Source organism: Xiphophorus maculatus, chromosome 23 (assembly GCF_002775205.1).
Source record: "Xiphophorus maculatus strain JP 163 A chromosome 23, X_maculatus-5.0-male, whole genome shotgun sequence".
NCBI classification, from domain to species: Eukaryota; Metazoa; Chordata; class Actinopteri; order Cyprinodontiformes; family Poeciliidae; genus Xiphophorus; species Xiphophorus maculatus.
The window spans coordinates 8069107-8088918 of NC_036465.1; the positions used below are offsets into that span (position 1 = coordinate 8069107).

The 19812-nt window shown below is 34.9% G+C and overlaps 1 protein-coding gene across 2 annotated transcripts; it reads right to left on the reverse strand.

Moving 5' to 3' along the window:
• Positions 1–45: 45 nt before the first annotated feature.
• Positions 46–17047, reverse strand: fhl1 (four and a half LIM domains 1). 2 transcript variants are annotated; one of them, XM_014468936.2, is made up of 6 exons: positions 16943–17047; positions 5056–5237; positions 3754–3931; positions 2298–2467; positions 2026–2212; positions 46–1652 (listed from the first exon to the last, which is right to left on the reverse strand). In XM_014468936.2, exons 2-6 carry the CDS (start codon positions 5209–5211, stop codon positions 1498–1500), a joined length of 846 nt encoding a protein of 281 aa, XP_014324422.1. In that variant the 5' UTR covers positions 5212–5237; positions 16943–17047; the 3' UTR covers positions 46–1497. The 2 variants fall into 2 exon arrangements, with proteins under 2 accessions (XP_014324422.1, XP_023184863.1); XM_023329095.1 differs by lacking the exon at positions 16943–17047 and adding an exon at positions 8977–9106.
• Between the last annotated feature and the right edge of the window lie 2765 nt (positions 17048–19812).

Here is a 19812-nt window from a genome sequence, read left to right on the forward strand (position 1 = left end):
TTCTGTTGTGATTCTGTTTTTTGTGCCAAAGAAGAGACAAACAAGCTCTATACATCATTTTATTTGTTTCCTTTAAGCTTCAAGTTTTTACTACGCAACAGGTTTATTATGCTACAATGGCGTTTTAGGGCTTTTATAAATGGGGAAAAAAAGAGTAAATTTTTGCCAAAAACCTTCAAATATTTTTTTATTAATCTCAGACATTTTCTAGAAAAAACCCCAGAAATTTCTTGAGCTCCAAAAGTCAAAACCTTTCAAGAACCTTTCCACCTTTCAAGTTCAAGAAAAAAAACTCAGCAATATTTAGATTAATCAGAAATTTTCTAGAAAAGAAACTTGGAAAATTCTGAACACCAAATGTTGAAAATTTTCTACAAAAAAACTGAAATTTAGAAATTAATTTCAGAAATTTTCTACAAAAAAACTTGGAAATTTCTTTGCTTGAAAAATTGCTAGAAAAGAGTCAAATTTTGAGACTGACATTTTCTAGGAAAACACTTGGAAATGTCCAAGTTTCAAAAGGCAAACATTTTTTGACTTTTGGAAAATTTCAGTTTCTAAAGTCTTTTTTTTCTAGAAAATTCATACGTTTTAGAAATCTCAATTTTGAGATTATCTGAAAATTTCTAAGTTTTGGTAGAAATGCACCTTTTTTTTATCCACAATGGCCCTAATACCTCGTCAGATTATTCAGCATGGATTACAAAGCCATGGCATATTTTATATGTCTAACATGTAACACAATTATTAATCAAAGCTGTTATGCTTGAGCAGCAACTGGCAGAATAAAAGCATTTAATCCAGAAAATGGATTAAAGCACTAAGGCACTAAAGTTACGTTAGAAACACAAGGCAACAGAGAATCCCTAAAAACATCAGATTATAATCCCACTTTGTAAATTCTGCTGCCATATTGGAGACAAACTGCAGAAACAGAGACATGTTGCATTGCTGAAGATTGGAAACTTTAGTGCAAAAGCAGATTCCAAAAACCTTGATTCTCAACTTGATTCACCAAAGAACCAAAAAAAAAACTGCATGCATCCTAATTCTGAAATAATTCAGTGTGAGTCACAAACTAAACTCAAAGCTGCAGAAGAAGATTAGAGCCACAAAAAAAAAAATATTCTGACTTTTAGAAAAATTCCCTCAGAAATTCTGACTTTCAGAATCTCAGAAATGTTTTAGAAAAAAAACTGGGACATTTCTTGCACTCTAAAAGTTTAAAATTAGTTTGAGATTTTCAAATTGTCTTTGCAATTCTAGTCTTAAAATTAAAATCTATCAAATAAATTTGAAAAAGGCTTTCAGTGTGGATAAAGTGTAGATTTATAAATCTGATAAGAATATTTTTATTCTTATCAGATTTATTCAAACATATTCAATGTTTGAATATTTAGAGTTTGACCCAGAATTATGAGAAAAAAGAATTTTTTTTCAGTGGCCCTAATTGTCTTCCATACAAATCGGTTTCCTCATGAATCAAAAGTCTTCTGTTTACAGCTTCTTGGCGCAGTCGGGGCAGTAAATTTGCTCTGCGTTGATAACGAAGCGCTTGTTGGCGAGGGACAGGGAGCATTTCTTGCAGGTGAAGCAATACTCGTGCCAGGAGAGTCCCTCGTAGTTCACCACGTTGGTGCCATGGCCGAACCCTGGAGAGCAGACGTGGGTTTGCATCAACTTCAATTAACAGAAAAAATAAATACTAATGTTGTCGCTTTATACCCAGAAATGAACACATTTGGGTTGGGATCTCTGGACTGAAACAGCCTACAAAACAACATGATTTCTGGTTTTTAGTATTTAAAAAGCAGTTCAAGTTGCCCAAAATACCCAAATGTGATTTATTTTCTTAAACCATCAAACTGGAATACTGTGAAAAGATGTAGTCAATTATTATTAATCTTTCTGCTATTTCTGCTGGCAAACTTTCTCAATTAAAATCAGGGTTAGATTCAGTTCAAACCCAGTGAGTCTATTTCTTTTTTTTTTAAATAAAAAGCAAACATTAAACTCCGGTCCGACCTGTGATTGGGTTCTTGCAGCCGTTGCACTTCTTGGCCACGTCGGTCTTGTAGCAGTCCACACAGTAAACGTGATCCTCATGGGAGGTGAAGCGCGTTCCTGCCAGAGGTTTACGGCACGTCTCGCACACAAAGCACTCCGAGTGCCAGGGCTGGTCCTGGTAGCTGATCCCTCCAGAGGTGATGGGCTTTAAGAGCAGCATGCTGGTCACGACGCTAAGCTCAGAAAGCCTGAACAACAACAACAACAACAACAACAACCTGGCTTCATACCTGCTTGCACTTGAAGCATTTCTTGGAAAACTTCTTCTCGTGGCACGGAGCGCAGTAGATGTCATCACCTCTGGCCAGGAAGCTCTGCGTGCGGATTGGCTGCTTGCACTCGAAGCAGGTGAAGCATTCGTCATGCCACACCTTGTTCTTATACTCCACGTTCTGTGACCCTAAAGCACAAAACAGCGACTTTATGAAGTGCACTTGAAAAATTGAAGAGAATTACCTTTATAACCTGACAATGTGTTTTTGGATGATGTCTCAACGCTGTCTTCTGATTTTGGACTCATTCTGTTCACTTCATGTATTTGAACATGGACAGCTTTACATAAAAATTAAAACTAAAATAATTAGGAGACAAAAGATGAAATGTGAGGCTAGGATAAAGATGATCTGTATCTAAATGTCAAATTCAGCAAAGACCCCAGGGCTACATACCAGGGTCATTGTCGATAGAGTAAAAAAAAAAAGGAGCAAATTTTCACCAAAAAACTCTGAAATTTTTAGATTAGTCTGAGAAGTTTTCTACTGAAAATCTTGGAAATTTCTGAGCTTAAATCCAAAATTTGCTAAAAGAATTTTGACTGGGAAAATTTTTAAGATTAATTTTGTAGCAAATGTTCGACTTTCCTCTTTTTCTACAAAAGTTATGAGATTAATCTCAAATTTTCAGAATTTTCTCCGAGCAGATTTTCAACTTTTCAAACTCTGAAATAAATTTAAAAAAAAAAAAGTTACAAAATTTCTGAGATTTTTTCTAGCAAATATTCCACTTTACAAACTTAAATATTTTTTTAAAAAATTCTATAAAGTTTCTGAGACTAGTCTTAAATATTTAAGAATTTTTTTCTAGCAGATATTCAACTTTTCAATCTCAGAAATTTTCTAAAATTTTTCTACAAAATTTCTGAGATTAATTTCAAAGTTTTAGAATTTTTTCCTCCGTTTTGTTTTCTTATATCTACAATGGCCCTAATACCCCATTATCCTCCTTCAACTGATTCAAGACAAGATTTCAGCTTCTTTTAAATGACAGTGTTGCGTTTAGAAATATTCATACACCAACTACTTTTTTTAATGTATATTTTTTACAGATTCAAGAATAGACATTGGGATTAACTTTCTTTGTGACACTTTGCCCAAAGACCTGGTTTAAACTGGTTATTTAGTGAAGTTTTTGTCGACCCAACTCTGGTTATCCATTTAGCCTTTTAAGCAAAAAATAATTAAAAAAAATACCTGTAAGAATGAGTTACTGAACTGAAAATGAATGAAAAGCAGCCAAAATCCAAAGGAAAACTTTCAAACACTAACAAAATGTTTACTTTATTAATTAATTTAACCTTAATTAGTTCAGGGAGTCTTTTCAAGGAAGACCCAATCAATGTTGTTACGTCCTCATTTATAACTATAACATTAACATTATAGAAGTGAAGAAAACTACAATCTGACCCACCTGGCATCACCACCTTGTAGCAGCCCTGGCAGCGGTTGCCGTCCTCCCTGGAGCCGCATTTCCCACACATGATCTTGCCATCGTCTCGGGCGCTAAACGGCTCGTTAGCCAGAGGCTTGTAGCATTTAGCGCATCGGAAACAATCCTCATGCCAGTAGCGGTTCTTATGGTGGAGCTCCTAAACAAACAAACAGAGGTGTGTAAGTTTAGAAAGCATCCTGCAGATTATCATCAAACTTTTACACTGTAAACACAACATCTTATGAAGTATTTTTGGTCTCGTTCCCATAGGGCTCAGTACATTTGTTTTAAGTTAATAATTCCCCAATACTGATGAAAAAATGAACATTTTTCCCATAAGTGAAATAATCTGCCAGTGGATCTAGTACTTTTCCATCAACATTATCAAAAAGTTTATTTATATAGCACATTTCAGCAACAAGGCAGTTCAAAGTGCTTTGTGTCATTAAAACACACAAATAAAAAGTCATTAAAAACAACATACAGTCACCAAATGAGAAACTAATGTCAAACATTACATTTTGTCGTGTGTCAACATCAAAATCAGGATTTTTTTTATTCAAAATAAGCTACTATATCCTGCTAAAAAGTTACTTGAAAGTTAATTTTGTCTTATTTTAAGTGAGCTGAGATAACAAATAACTTTTAGCAACATAAAGGAGCATACATGGGGAAAAAAATCTTCCTATAAATGAAATAATCTGCCAGTAGTATGTGCACTTTTGCATAAATATTAAGGAACTATTGACTTAAAGTTGCTGAAAAGTTACTTGTAAACTAGTTTTAATTCCAGTGTGCTATAGTATTTGCACTGGAAATACTTTGTGTTTTTGCAGTGTACGTGATAGAGAATATTTGTGAAATAGACGATAATTTTATGGTTTTCAAGAGGTAATTCGTGTGAATAAAATCCAGGACAACCAGTCTTCTTAAGCCTGTACTTTGACTGGGTCATTCTAATCTCAGTTGATTGAACTGATTTATTTCATGGTGGTATGTTTAGGGTCTTGCTGGAAAATTAACGTCAGCCACCAGAATTTCCTAGTATTTAGTTTCATCCACTTTGAGTTTTAGTTTGTTTAATCAGAGCGAACAAAAATACTCCACAGTTCTCAATAAGTTTTTTTTTTTTTTTTTTTGCTCTATTTTATTTTAACACATCATGAAAAATCTCTTAAAATAAACTGTATTCATATCAGTCTGTTCTATTTAATATATCTCAACCAAAAACAGGTTTATTGCTCCTGTTTGTCCACCTTCGTTTTCTTTTGTTTTTTTTACCTTTGAGTCGGCTCCGATTGGACGTCGGCACTCTGCACAGGTGTTGGCGCAGAGTTTGTCGAAGCACTTGGTGCAAACGTGCTTCTCGTCCTTCTTCACGTACTTCTTACCGTGCAGGTTGTCGCGACAGTAGTAGCAGTCGAAGCGATCAGTCATGGTGGAGGTGAGGTAACTCCTGGGACCTGAAACAGAGACAGTGAAGGGTTAAATCAAAATGGAGGGGGTGAAATTATGTCCAAAAAGAAGCTCGGATGTCTTTTAATGAACATTTCTGTTCAGTTTTTATTGAGGAGAAAACGGCGACAGCTGATAACGGCAACGGCTGTTCGTTACCTAGCAACCAAAACCAACGGAAGCAAGACAGTGCCAAAAGACAGAACCGGGTCCTTCAAAATAAAATACTTCCACTATCCAAATGCCTCGCGCTAGTTAGATATGTTTCACTTCATCTTTTGTAATTCAGTTAATAATCATCATCATGTACATTATGCTCAACATACAATTGTAAATAAGTCACTTATCATGCAAATTATACTTACCAAATAAGTGTAAAAAAGTCACAATAGAAGCCATTCTTCCATTTCTTTCATTCTGTTTCATAATTATGTATTTATTTGTGTTGGTCTGTCTGATATAATCCTAATTAAATACATTAAGGTTTGTAGCTGCAGCATTTAAAGGGTATTAATACTTTACCAAGACCCAAAAACCTTATTCAAGTAAGAGTTACATCTCTTCAACATATTTTCACTCAAGTAAAAGTAAAATGTAGCCGTCCAATAAATTACTTAAGTGTTAAAAAGTAGCTGATCAAAACATTAATCATTTAATATCTAAAAATTACATCACCAGATGGACCAAAATATGAAGTTAAATGGAAATTTTGGTATTTTTAGGATGAAAATGACAATAATTCATATAAGTAACAAAATAAAGCAAAATAAAATGTTTACAAATTAGTTTATTTCAATAAAAAATAAACTAATTTTTATTGAAATTAGTTTATTTCACCTGCAGTGAAACTTTAACAAAAACTGCAGGTGTGTGTCTGGTGGGTTTTTGGTTAAAACATAATTGTTTTTCATTCAGTGGGTAGAAAATCCAGAAATTTTACTTAATTACTTCATAATAAAATTACTCAAGTAAGAGTAGAAAAGTATTTAGTAAAAATTACATAATCAAATAGACCAAAATATAAAGCTAAGTGGAAATTTTTGTATTTTAAGGACTAATAATTCATATAAGTAAAATCTGGCAAAATATTATTTTCCAAATCAGTTTCTTCTAATACAAAATTGTTTCAACTTTAACAAAAACTGCAGGTCTGTGTCTGGTGAATTTCTGGTTAAAACATGTTTGTTTTTCATTCAGTGGGTAGAGGATACAGAAATGTTACTCAATTAAGTAAAAGTAAAAACTACGACGTAGTAAAGATATTCCTAAAAAGTTACTCAAGTAAATGTAATTGAGTAGATGTAACTAGTTACTACTGAACTCTGACCAAGTCTCTAAGTTCTCAGAATAATTTCCTGAAGTGAAACCAGGAGTTGAGGCTAAACGAGGACCGTGTGTTCTGTTACGGAGGCATACCAAACTGATGACAGAGGTGCGAATGAGGTAAACCAGCTCACACAGACGGCTTCTTGTTCTGCGTTAATCTGACTTCCCCTGCAGAGCTTTATCTGTTGGCTCGTTCTCCCCGGACCTCCTCTGAACTCTGTAAACAACTCGGCTTATTCTTCATTCTGATTTCCAGCAGCTGCATCATTTTCTCCAACAGCTGATCGCTACCTACAGCCGCAGATGTTTCGATCTGATAGCGATAACAGGAACCAAGCAGGAAACAATGGGTGGAATGACATTTTGTCCTAGTAACCATAGGAACGAGAGAAATATTTGCCTATTTTAATGGGATGTGGTAAATAGCCCCCTCCTGGAGCATGGTATGCCCCCCTGTTGTGTGTGGATGGATGGATGAATGGATGGATGGATGGGAGAAGTTTTGGTGTAGCAATGTGCAGCTGTGCTGCCGGGATAACAAGTGGAGAGGGAACCCAGAAATAACCCAACCTGTCCAACCGACTCAAGCTTCTGGCGAGGCGAGCCGCTCAGCGGATCTATTTAAAGAACCTCCCAAAGTGGGGAGAATGTTGAAAGGCCCACAGGGGGATAAGCAGCTATTGTTGGCGCAGCTTTAATCTTTGTTGCAAACAGAGTGGCAGCTGCCGTCTGTCAAACAAACGGGTGAGATGGTATGCACTCACCCTCAGCTGTAGAGGGAGAGGATTATCAAAACTGTGTCCCTGTGGACAGACGACCTCTGCAGTGGAAAAGGTCACAGAGGGACCAGAGACCGGAGCCAGACCGACCACCAACCAAAGCCGCATCTTGATTTATTACGTGGGTGTTTTTGTTGTTGATTTTTGCACGTACACTGCAAATCACCAAATCTTACCAAGTATTTTTGGTTCAGTTTCTAGTCCAAATATCTTGATACACTTGATTTACAAGTAACCTTTCAGAATATATAAGAGCTTCCTGTAAGTCATTAATTCCTCAATATTGTTCCAGTTCTGGCAGATTCATCCCTTATAACCAGAGAGTATCCAGAACTTGTATTAAAATAAGAGCAGCACTACTTCAACATATTTTTACTCAAGTAAAAGTTGAAAGGGCCGTTCAAGAAATTACTCAAGTAAGAGTAAAAGGTATTTGGTAAAAAGTTTACTCAAGTACTGAATAACTGATCAAATTATCAATCATTTAATATTTAAAAATTACATCATCAGATAGACCAAAACATAAAGTCAAATTTTGGTATTTTTAGAACTAAAATGACGATAATTCTTACAAGCAACAAAAAAAATAACAAAATCAGGCAAAAGATAATTTTTCCAGATCAGTATCTCAGGGCCACAACCTGAAAGGCTTTACTTCCTTAAATTCAAATATTTTCAGAGTAATATATTTGCGACTAACTATTTACTGCATTAGAGTATTTTAAATATATTCAAATTAATCTAAACTCCAGGTATTAAAAACTTTGTTCCTGTCAGGAATAAATTGATGTCAGTCATTTAATAAGAATGATGTTCCAGTTTTATGGTCAACTGCATTAACCTGCTGACTAGAAAATGGTTTTGTATAATTGTATGTATCAGTGACGCTTGTGTGGCAGAAATAGTTTAAACCACATCATAAAAATAAGTAAACAACAGATTCAACATGCAAAATCCTGCAGTAGTGTGAAAAATAAAACAATTTCCCTCCAGTAAAGAGAAACAGTTATATTTTGACTTTAAAGTTTTGCCACATGTAATTTCTGTGACATTTATATGTTTTCTAAACATCAACCAAACTAAGATTATCTTTAAATTCAGATTATTTTGTTTATGTAAATGTAAAACTTTTTTTTCTCACGTTTTCATTAGAATCAGACCCAGAGGTTTTTATGTAAAAGTTTCCGAGGGTAAATTCAACGATGAGCTCTTATAAGTAGCTGGGGAAAAAAATCTAATCTAAAAATGAAGCTATGCTGGAAAGAAAACTTTAATTACGCATAATAATGTTGATCTGAATGAGAATAAACATAGAAAACACATTCTTTCTGATTTTTTGTCTGATTTTTTTTAAATATCAGTATCAGAATTCATTTTTTGCACAAAAGAAAGCGGGATAAAATTTGAAAAATAGCAACTGTGGAAGGCAAGGCAAATAACAGAATAAAATAATACATACGAACATTTCAAATCTAAAAATAAAGTAGAAACACACAGAAACAACTGGGATGTTCCAGAAAAGTAAATAAATTATGTTGATTGGGGTTTAGCTAAATATGCTCCTCTTGTAGGGAAACACACATAAAAAAAGAACATACCAAAACATATAAAGTTCCCATTTTTTTGTTTAAAAACTTTTTACCTGAATGCCTGTAGAAAGTCATGTTTGGTTCCAATCAGGTACGAAGGGAGGAAAATTTTAAGTTTTATGATCCACAGAGCATCAAACCCAGCAACCCTGAGCATCAGTGTGTTATGGAGGCCTGTTTATACCCCTCTGCAACCCAGACCACCGCTGACCCCTCATCCAAATCCAACCTTCACCTCTCCAGGCCTTTTTAGGATATGGATCAGAGAATATGGACAGAGGACAGATTAGGGGATATATTTTGGATTCCAGAACAGTGACATCAGGAGTTAAATAAAGATACTCCCGCTGCCCCAACATGAGATGGTTAGCTGGAGTGTTTAGATCACGAACAAATGACATGATGAATCGACTGCTTTCTTAAAAGATGAATCATAGGAAGAGTCAGGTTGGATGGGGAACATTTACCCACAAACATGACCACAGCACCCTTAAGGACTGATTTATTTTCAGTTTATCTGCAAAAAAAAGTTGATTTTTAGTTAGTTTAGTTTAATTTATGACTACTGAGATGATATTTAGTTAATCTGCTGTCTTCAAATGAACATAAATAATTCAAAATTTTTCGTAAAAACTAACAGAACAGTTATCGTATCTGAAGTAAAGGAGTTGGGATTGAATCTGACATATTTGTTATTTTGTAAATGTGAGACAGCAGAACAAATGCATAAAAATGTTTCCATTGTTGGCTTTAAAGATGAGAAACAGCACATCTTGCTTGTACTTCCTGAGTTAACTTAGATTGGATCTAATGAAGCTTAGCCTCATCAGGCTGTAACCCGCAGCAACAAAAGTCCTGTTTACATGGCGGCAGGCCTGTTTCCACATGTGACCTTTTGCCCTGGACTTTTATGAGCCTCTATCACCTTCCAAATCTGGTTAGCAGGCAGATGACCTGAGCCAAATTGTGTCCGTCAGGAGGAGCAGTGACTCACCGCATGCTTCCTCGCACACAGAGCCGTGTTAGCGTGCAGACATAAGGTCAGGGTTTGGCTAGCAGAGCCAGACATGCCGAGATCTAAAATATGTGTGGACAAAAGGCCATGAGGGGAGCTCTATCAACACACAAATACTCCCAAACCAAAGGGGCTGGCGCTCAGAGACACTCAGACAAATTCAGATAAGATTAGTGCAGGTTGGACTTTTCAGTGGTTCCAACTGGGCTCACAGGAGTCAAAACAGGAAAGAGGCAGTTCCTTCTGCTGATATGGGAGGTACACCTTTTAGCTTCATGTAAAATAAATGGTTCTTGTTGATTAATGACACATTGGAAGTTTTTTCTTTAGGTAAATGAAAAAAAAAAGAAAATATTCACCTTTTTCCTCTCTCTATTCCACATATGAAGACAGCGAACAGATCTTTAAAAGGCTGGGAATGATAATCTAATGTGTGCGTAATTTTAGCCATTTAAACTGGAATTGTGTGGATATATCCTTATTGATCCCTGACCTAAAACTTCATTTTTAATTACATCTTACAGATGTAAGTTTGACTGACTGAACTTTATGATTTCTTATCAGAAAACGCCCTAATGTTCTACTTGAGTTGCTAGGTAACAGGCTGGGCTTTACTGGGGTTGCTAGGTAACGGCACAGTTGCTTCTAATTAAATTCTGGAGATTTTTGAAATGCCTTATTTTCCAGGCACTATTGTTTCTTTGAAATTCTTCTTTTTAGAAGCAGTAGAAACCCAAACAAATGCAATGTGCATAATAGCTGCTCTTTAATATTCAACAAATGAAGCTATATGAGCTACAGCTCTGGAAAAAAAGAGAACACTTTAACTTTTTGTGATTTTATTCTTTATAGGTAATGTTTGATTAAAATGAACATTGTTCTTTTGTTCTATGAACTACTGACAACATGTCTCTGAAATTCTAAGCAAAAATTTAGTATTTACTTACCAGAAAATGAGAAATGGTCAAAATAAGGAAAAAGATGCAGTGCTTTCAGACCTCAAATAATGCAACAAAAAAGCTTATATTCATTTAGAAACAACAATACTAATGTTTTAACTCAGAAATCAGTATTTAGTGGAATAACCAGGAAGTTTTCAGTGGGTTTCAGTGCAGTGGGCTCTTAATGTTTTTCAGAGCTGTATATAATAATATAATCTGGTAACGCCTCATTTCTAAGTATTAAAAGCCACTTGCTGCTTCTAACAAATCCGACTCATGCCGCCTTCACTGTTTCAGTATTACTTCAAAACTATTGACAGAAATATTATTCCAACCATTTTATTCTAGCTGCTGTTTCTGCTCTCCTGTTGCTCTATAATTCACCAAACATTCAAATTGAGTTTAAGTTTCTGCTTGTGAAGGGAACAGCAGTTTATCTTGCACTCAGTTTGCTCAGCATTCACAGAAATAAGCAGCGTTGCCTATTTTAGGCAGCGCCGGGCCGCTGCTGCTCTCCATTTATCAATGTGGACGTCACCGAGCCACTCCCTCTTTCTTCCTCTCCGCTCCATTTGCAATAAAAGAAAGAGTGATGGGACTGTCTCCTCAACAAAAGTGTCTGTCTGCCTGAGTAACAGCTGGCACAGCGCTGCCTCAGTCTGCTGCATCTCCAAGGTTTCATTTGCTTTAAGTGGTTTATGAAATGACGACAGCTAAGGACTTCTTCTCTGCCATTAAAGTTTGGTTAATTCTTTACTCAGTCACTACAAAGACGTTTTGGTTTTTAAAGGCTGGTGAGGTCATACTGGAGAAAGAGCTGTAATCTCCCACTCGCCTAAATGACATCATGTAGTTGGTTTGGCAGCATCCCATGTAAAAACAGGGAGGGGACGTATGTTTTAACGGCTTAAAGCCACAAGTAGTACCTTTGGGCTCAGCAGGTTACACACATAAACACACTTAAAGGGTATTAAGATCAGGGCGCATACAGTCTGGGCAAACATTAGGACACACCAGTGAATTTTAGCAAGAAATGTTCACATATCTGAGTCTAATCTCTGGAAAATAATGTGATTAATGTGTTTAAACAACAACAATTCACCTTGTTTCACTTATTAAAAATTGATTTTTACAGAAAGGCATTTTCTAGCTGAGGAAAATGTTTGGATATGCTACGCAGTGTTACCCCTTCTGTTGAAATAATTACAGTGACACAACTCTACCAGGCTCTGAAATGTGTCTGAGGAACATTTACCACACTCTTTGACTGCAGTAGTGAGATGTTTTAAAAATTTCTATCATGTTTCAAGTGATAAAGATCTGGACTTTGGCTCTTCACAAGACTTTCCATCTCATAATATGGTGAATCTTCTGAGCTACAGTCATGTTGCAGAATAAAGTTCATCTTCAGCCTTCCTTTTTCCACAAATGATCTCACATTTTCCTCAAACACCCTCTGATACAGCAGATTTCATCATGGATTTTTTAGTTTATGTTAAATGTGTCCTCTGTTGTTTTAAAGTAATCTGTCCAAAGAACTTTATTCCAGGTCTTTGTCCACTTTTGCTTTGGAAACATTTGAGTTTGTCTTGTCTTTGTTCAATTTTTCAAATGTTGACCTTTTGCACACCTCCAAAAAAAAAGAAGCATGCAGCAGCATATTATGCAGAATTTGTTTGAAAAATATTAAAGTGTATATTAAATATATATTAAATATTAAATATTAAAGTGGTGCAGGAATTAGCACTGTTGGCTTGCAGGAAGAAGGCTCAAATATCAATATCAAATATCAATATTTGACATATTGATATTTGATAGAATATTCAATATATTGAATACTCACTGAACAGCACAGAATTATGGGAGATGTAGGCAGAGGAAAGACATTAGCCACTCAAGCAAGGTTCATGGAATCAACTAACTCTCTCACTTTTTCGTTACCTAGCAACTCATTCATTCTTTGGTTACCTAGCAACAACTTGTTGAGTAACTGACACAGGAGCAGTTTAAGGTTTAACCACTGCACCTCATAACTGCTTAAAAATAAATAAGCAGCAACAGTTCTCAGGGAGTGAAAACTGTGGATAAAACAGAAAAGGTCAAGCCACCAGTTTGGCACAAACTTAAAACCAAAAACTAATCAATAATTAGCAAAATTGACAATTATCAATATTAACTGATATGAATCGTTTATATAGTGATAAGTTTTTAAGCCATTTTGTCCAGTTTTAAATTGTAGCAGGTTTTAATGTTTCTTGTTTTAATGCGTTCCTGTTGGATGCATCATCTTTACTATCTTTATATGCCATGTATGACTCCGGAAACTTCCTTTTTGGTGCTAAAATACTGCCTTATATTTCTTGGTTCTTCTGAGTTTAGAACCTTTTTCCTGCCTAAATAATTGCTATGCAACTTTATAAACACTAGTATAAAATATTAGTCTAAAGACTAATATTTTAAGGCTTGAAAATGAGTAAAAAATCAGGAGAAGTTAAAAGGAAATCAAATTTAGAAAGCCTGAGGACTTACTGACCAAGGCCACATTAAATGAGAAAGTGTTTGGAAGCAAAATGTAACAAAATGAGGGATGACTCAAGAATTTTCCACCACTCATGTGATGTTACACAACAAGCCTGCAGCTATTGTTTCCTGTTTGATCCTGAGTACATTAAGCTCCATTAAGATATGGTGTTTGTGAGGAAGAGGTGCTCAGAACACCAGATAGCGGACATTTCATTACTACAACCCAGGCAGCTGTTTACACTGAATCTAAACTCATACCACTGTGATAACATCGCAACACAAATTCACATTTTTATCATTTTCCTTACAGTTACACAGAGCAATACTTCACCTATAAGCAAAAAATGGACTTTGAAAGTAAAGGAAACTGCCAACAATAAACTTTATTGTGTTTTTTATTTATTTTGTTCTCAGTCAGAAAGATAAGAGACGCTGTCAACATATTTATCGTGCATTACAAAGGAGAATGCAACTCCAACCCAAAAAATGGGCTAGTTGGTCACAAGTAATTTAACTAAGTTTATCAAACTTCTTTATATATGTTTGTTTATCTTGATAACTTAATAAACGTAATAAATTAACTTAGATAAACTTGATTTGATTGCTTGTTACCAGTTCACATATTTTGAACTATATATAAAATATTTTATTCAATTTTTCTCTGGGATTATTGTGAAGGTGTGGAAAAATAAGACACGTTTTGACTAATTCAGTGCATATATTTAACATAGTACATCAGAGACTAGCTAAACGAAGAACCGCAGGACGGTCACCGTAATAGACCCTTTTCACATGACGTCACACAACTTCCGTTTTGGCTCGAAGCTGTGTATCCTTAGTTCCGGTGTACATAGTAAGTAATGATAAAGTTGTCTATTTCATATATATATATATGTCATATATATATATATATATATATATAGAGAGAGAGAGAGAGAGAGAAAGAGAGAGAGAGAGAGAGATGTATAAATCTGACAGCATATGTTGATCAGACAGATCACCGGAGCATGGAGTTTACACAGTCTCTAAAACATTTGCCTAAAATAAGATTTGAAGATATATCACGATTTGCAAACCAGTTCTCTCTGACAAAAAAATCTAAATTAGACAAAGGCTACAAATTCTTCACCGAACAATACCTGTTTGACTATGAAGGTAGGTATTTTTGTTTTGCGTAACCGTTAGCTTAGCATTAGTGAATTTTGTTAGCTAGCTAACTACGTGACATAACTGTTCCTTAACCAGAACTTTTTACTGTTTTTGAACTATAACGTTTTAGGCTCTAATCTTGATCAGATTATTAAATTATAGACTGGAGTTGCCACTCATCCCATAAAATAGGGATTTGTTTGTTATAAGCAGAGATGTCCGGTGCCGCCGCTGCTTTGTAATGCCTTTAATCGGACCACTTTTTCGGTAACGAATAATCTAACGAGTTCGTATTTCAAATCCAGTAATCAGATTAAAGTTATTTATCCAAATCATTGCACATTAATATTTTCTTGTGTATTTATTTTCCGGCCAAAAACAAAAAGAGAAATTATGAATCACATCAGAATATGTGAATGATGCATGTAAATCTTTTAAGTCAATATTTAAAATACTATTCTAAACAACGTTGTTGGAAGCTGCCCTTTATTTTCCATTAATACAGAAAATGAACCTCTAAACGTTACATCACTGACAGGCGGCGGTGTATATGTTTCCTAACTGTGGCTAAAGCTGCTGCTAGCTGGTTTACTCATGATCGGAAGCTGGTTCCTTTGAATACAGTTGGAGAATGGTAAATTGACAATGACTGATAACGGTTATCTAACACGTAAACACCGTTTTATAAAATACAGAGAGTGAACCTCTAAACGTTACAGCGCTGACAGAGAGTATATTTTTCCTAAATGTGGCTAAAGCTGCTGCTAGGTGGTTTACTCTCCGATCGGAGGCTGTTTATTTTATACACAGATAGAGAATGGTGAATTTACAATGATTAGTAACAGCTATCTAACACTTAAATGCTGTTATTATTAAACTTACCTTTTATTATATCCTTAAGATTATGAGAATGCGGGAAGTTTTCAGCTTGGTTCCCAAGGCAAAATCACACCGGAAGTAAAGATACCCAGTTTTGAGTTATGGCGGCCATTGTCTGACGTCACTGTGAAAAGGGTCTATTATTCTTACTCCTCCTACCGTTTTTTATGTACTTCTTGTCAGCGGCTCCACCTAGTGGCGTGGAGTGGTTAAACACTACAAAGAACAACAATTATTAAAGTATTTCTTTATTGAATTGAATTGAAATCAAGAACTTAAGGGATAATAGGACAAACTTTAATGAGTTGCAGAATGAGTTTATTTATTTGACTATAATACGCGTTCTTGTTTTGTGCATCTTTTTAAAAAAGATAAGCAGGCAAGAATTTAGATTGGTTAAAGTAATCCAATAGCAGATATTTCTTTCTACAGCTTAAATGTAGCCATATCCAACATATCAAAAAATAAACAAATAAAAATAAAGAAAAAAAAAATTCTGCATTTTTGTGGTGTGCCAACCCCAGATTATCTTCTGGTCATCACTGAAAAACGTTCTGGAGGCTTTATACTGAATATGCTTAAATCATAATATTTAGTAAAATGTGTCCTGAGAGGAAGTGGCACCTGATGGATTGTTGAATTAAACTGCTTCACATAATGCTAAAATTCAACTTTAAATAAGCAGATATGTTGTTTGGTGCATCACTTGTTGCTTGTAACGCTAATCCCCCATAAATAATTATATTTAAAGAAATTAACCACTATAGCTTACCAGAGGTAGACAGAGTACTCGAAACTTGTACTCCAGTAAGAGCAGCAGTACTTCAACATATTTTTTCTCAGGTAAAAGTAAAAAATATCCATCCAAGAAATTACTCAATAAGAAGTATTTGGAAAAAAGTCTACTCAAGTACTGATTATTGATCAAATTATCAGTTGTTTAATATTTAAAATAACATAATCAGATGGACCAAAATATAAAGTTAAGCGGAAATTTTAGTATTTTAATTACCAAAATGACAGTAATTCATATAAGCATCAAAATATAACAAAATCAGACAAAAAAATGGTCTCCAAATCAGTTTCTTTCAATAAAAAAATATGAAACTTTAATAAAAACTGCAGGTGTGTCTGGTGAATTTTTAGTTACTGGCAGTGGGAAGAGAATCCGACATTTTACTGAAGTAAAAGTAGCAACACTTCATAATAAATTGAGTCAAATACAAAAATACTCCTAAAAGTAAATTTTTTCAACAAAAAAAAGTTACTCAAGTAAATGTAAATGAGTAAATGCAACTAGTAACTACACAACTTTGCTAAGACCAAGCTGATTCTCTCTCGAGGAAATCATGTTGGAAATGTCCCTCTAGTAAGAAAACGTGTCCCTAAGTAAACCAAACAATGTCATCATGATGAAATTCATCCATGTTAATAAACTTGAATATCATTAAAACCGGACTGAGGGTCTAATTGGTGATCTGGGATAAAAGCACGGCAGCAGTTTTTACTCACCTCTGCAGAAAGCGTCTGTCACTTTGCGCCAGCTGCGATGCGTCCGGTCCGTTGGGTTCGACGGAAAGGGTTCAAATGAGCGCAGACTGCGCAGCTTTAAAGCGCGCAGCTAAAAAAAAAAAAAAAAAGGCGAGGAAAAGAAAAAAAAAATAGGCGAGCCAAACCCCTACAAATCCCAATAAACAATGACCTCAACCAGGAATCTACAAGCACTTACTTTAGTACTCATTGGCTCTGCAGAAACGGAAATCGGTGGAAAGTAGTCATAATTTTTCTGCGTCGATGGGAGCAGAGACTCAACATAGTTACAGCTCTGCTCTGCAGAAATATTCAGCTATTACATAATTGATCTTGGCAGCACTTTAGCTGTTTACAGCTATTTAAAAAATGTAGGGGATTTGTTAACTTGACACTTCCAGCCTCACTCATCTCCTTCTTTGGTAAAGAAACCAAGATGACTCAGTCCTGACCCAAAGCAAACACATGCACCCTGCAGTAACCCACAATTCTGAATATTGCGCTTTAGAAATATGATTTAAAGCTCCCAAAGGGCTTTAACAGATGTTTGTATCCTCCCTTAACACAAACAACAAGCTTTACGAGACAGTTTGTGATGCTTCAGGGTGAAATTTCAGAGATCAGGAGGTTACGTCTGTTGTCGTAAAAGCTGCCAGAGTTACCTCAGATCAAGTTAAACGATAAAAAGGCTTTATAAACTTTTCTGTGCCCTGCAACAACACTCCTACCCCTTGAAATTTTTAACTTTTGTCACATTGTAACAGTGAAATGTAGTCCTACACTGCAAAAACATAAAATCTTACCAAGTATTTTTGTCTAGTTTCTACAGCAAATATCTTAACACTTGAAATAAAACAAAACTAACTTACAAGTAACTTGTCAGCAAAATATATGAGCTTGTTTTAAGTAATTTCTTAAAATTAATGAAAAATTATTTCACTTATACCAAAGCAATTTTCCATGTAATGAGTGAAATAATCTGCCAATGGAGCTAATACTTTTTAATCAATATTAATAAATTATTAACTTAAAACAAGCTCTTATATCTAGCTGAAAAGTTAAGTTAGTTTAGTCTCATTTCAACTATTAAGATATTTGCACTAGAAACTTGACCAAAAATACTTGGTAAGATTTTGTGTTTTTGCAGTGTGCAAAGTATTAACTCTTTGGGTCTGAATACAAATCTCTTCAAATTTTTATTTAGAAAAGGAAACGTGTATCTCTTTGTTTTTATTTTAAATTTTTCACACTTTTAAGTTAACAAAATCCAGATTAAACACATTTAAATTTTAGGTTGTAACATGATAAAACATTGAAAAAGCTCAAAAGGTGTAAACACTTTTGTAAAACAATGTATTCTACATTTATTGCCTTTACCACAAACTTATTAGTAAGATTATAAAAGTATGAAAACATCACCGACAAGGCAAGTTCTGTTTTTTATCAAGTGCTATTTTCCTTAAATAGACAAAAATATCCAAATGTTTTTAAGTTGGTATTTAGGTCCAGTCAGAGGAGGAAACAAAAAAACAAAAAACTATTAAGTCTCATTCTTCATTTAAAGTGCGTTTTAAGTCTGCACAATAAATCCCTTGATTGAATAATCACAAAATGCTTGGGGAAACTTGAGCTAAGTGCTCACTACTTCCTTCTCTAAACAGACATTCTTGAGCAAACGCCATGGACTCGGTGTCCATATTAGGAGCATTACCTGATATGTTGGGAAAGAAGAATTAAATGCTGTCTCTCATAGCAGGACAACATGTCTTTTTTAAACACTGATACATTACTTTGTTTTGAGTTTTTCAATAAATTACTCTGACACAGACTTAGCAGATCTGCCTTCAAGTCTGCCAAGTGTGGCTATTTTTAATTACCATGATAAAACTGGCAGAGAATCCTAACAATTAAGCTCTGTTTATTTCAGCTAGTCTGTAGCGCTTTCTGCGGTAAAACCAGCAAACCAATCGTGTTGGAGCTCCACTTAGGTTGCTAGGTAACGGGGTTCAGCTCGGCTGGGGTTGCTAGGAAACGGTGCAGTGCCCGTTGAACGTGACTTAGAAATTGTTAGGGTTTTGGGGCAGCTCATTTTTCAGACACCAGATGAAAACATTAACTGCTTTTAGAAGCACTTGAGACTCAAATGTGAAATTATAACATGAGTCCTTTATTTAAACAGAGACGAGGTGAACGTCTTGTAAAAGTTGCATCTTTCATCAGCTTATATACAGTGAATGAATATAATCCTAAATTTTGCTTCATTACTTTGATGGAATCTGCAAAAACACAAAGTCTTGCAAAGTATTTTGGTCTTTTTCCTAGTGCAAATATCTAAGTACATTTGGAATAAGACAAACTTAATAGCAACTTTCAAGCAAGATAGACATACTTGTTTTAAGTAAATAATTCCTTAGTATTGATGAGAAAGTACTAGTTCTTATGGCAGAAACTAGAAACTGGTTTCTAGACTAGAAACATTTGATAAGACTTTGTGTTTTTGCAGCAAGACCAATAATTTGTTTGCTCTTTTAAAATGGCAACAAAAGAGAGTTACGGATCAAACTACTCACCATAGATCTAATTTTTGAAACATTAGTTTCTATTGACTATAAAATTAGTCAAATTGGAATTACAAAACTTTATTTGTTTTATAGAAACCAATAAAAAAAAAAAATCATGTTTTTTGCTAAAATGTTTTTCAGCTGTACACGAGTCATGTGGTCAACGCCCGGATGTTAAAGACGGCAGGAAGTAGCATGAGGATGTCGGTGCGGCATGTTTTTTAATGACTTATTGCGTGAACAAACTTATTTATGTGTGGTTTTAATCGCGTTTATTATTTTTGGAAACAC

What these genes read in the sequence shown, in the direction of transcription:
- fhl1 (XM_023329095.1), bottom strand. Translation starts at nt 8,998, where the DNA reads ATGACTTTCTACAGGCATTCAG. An exon ending in CTACAAGGTGGTGATGCCAG is followed by an intron (nt 2,468 to 3,753) that starts GTGGGTCAGATT and finishes TTTGTGCTTTAG; the next exon opens with GGTCACAGAACGTGGAGTAT. An exon ending in AATGCTTCAAGTGCAAGCAG is followed by an intron (nt 2,213 to 2,297) that starts GTATGAAGCCAG and finishes CTGCTCTTAAAG; the next exon opens with CCCATCACCTCTGGAGGGAT.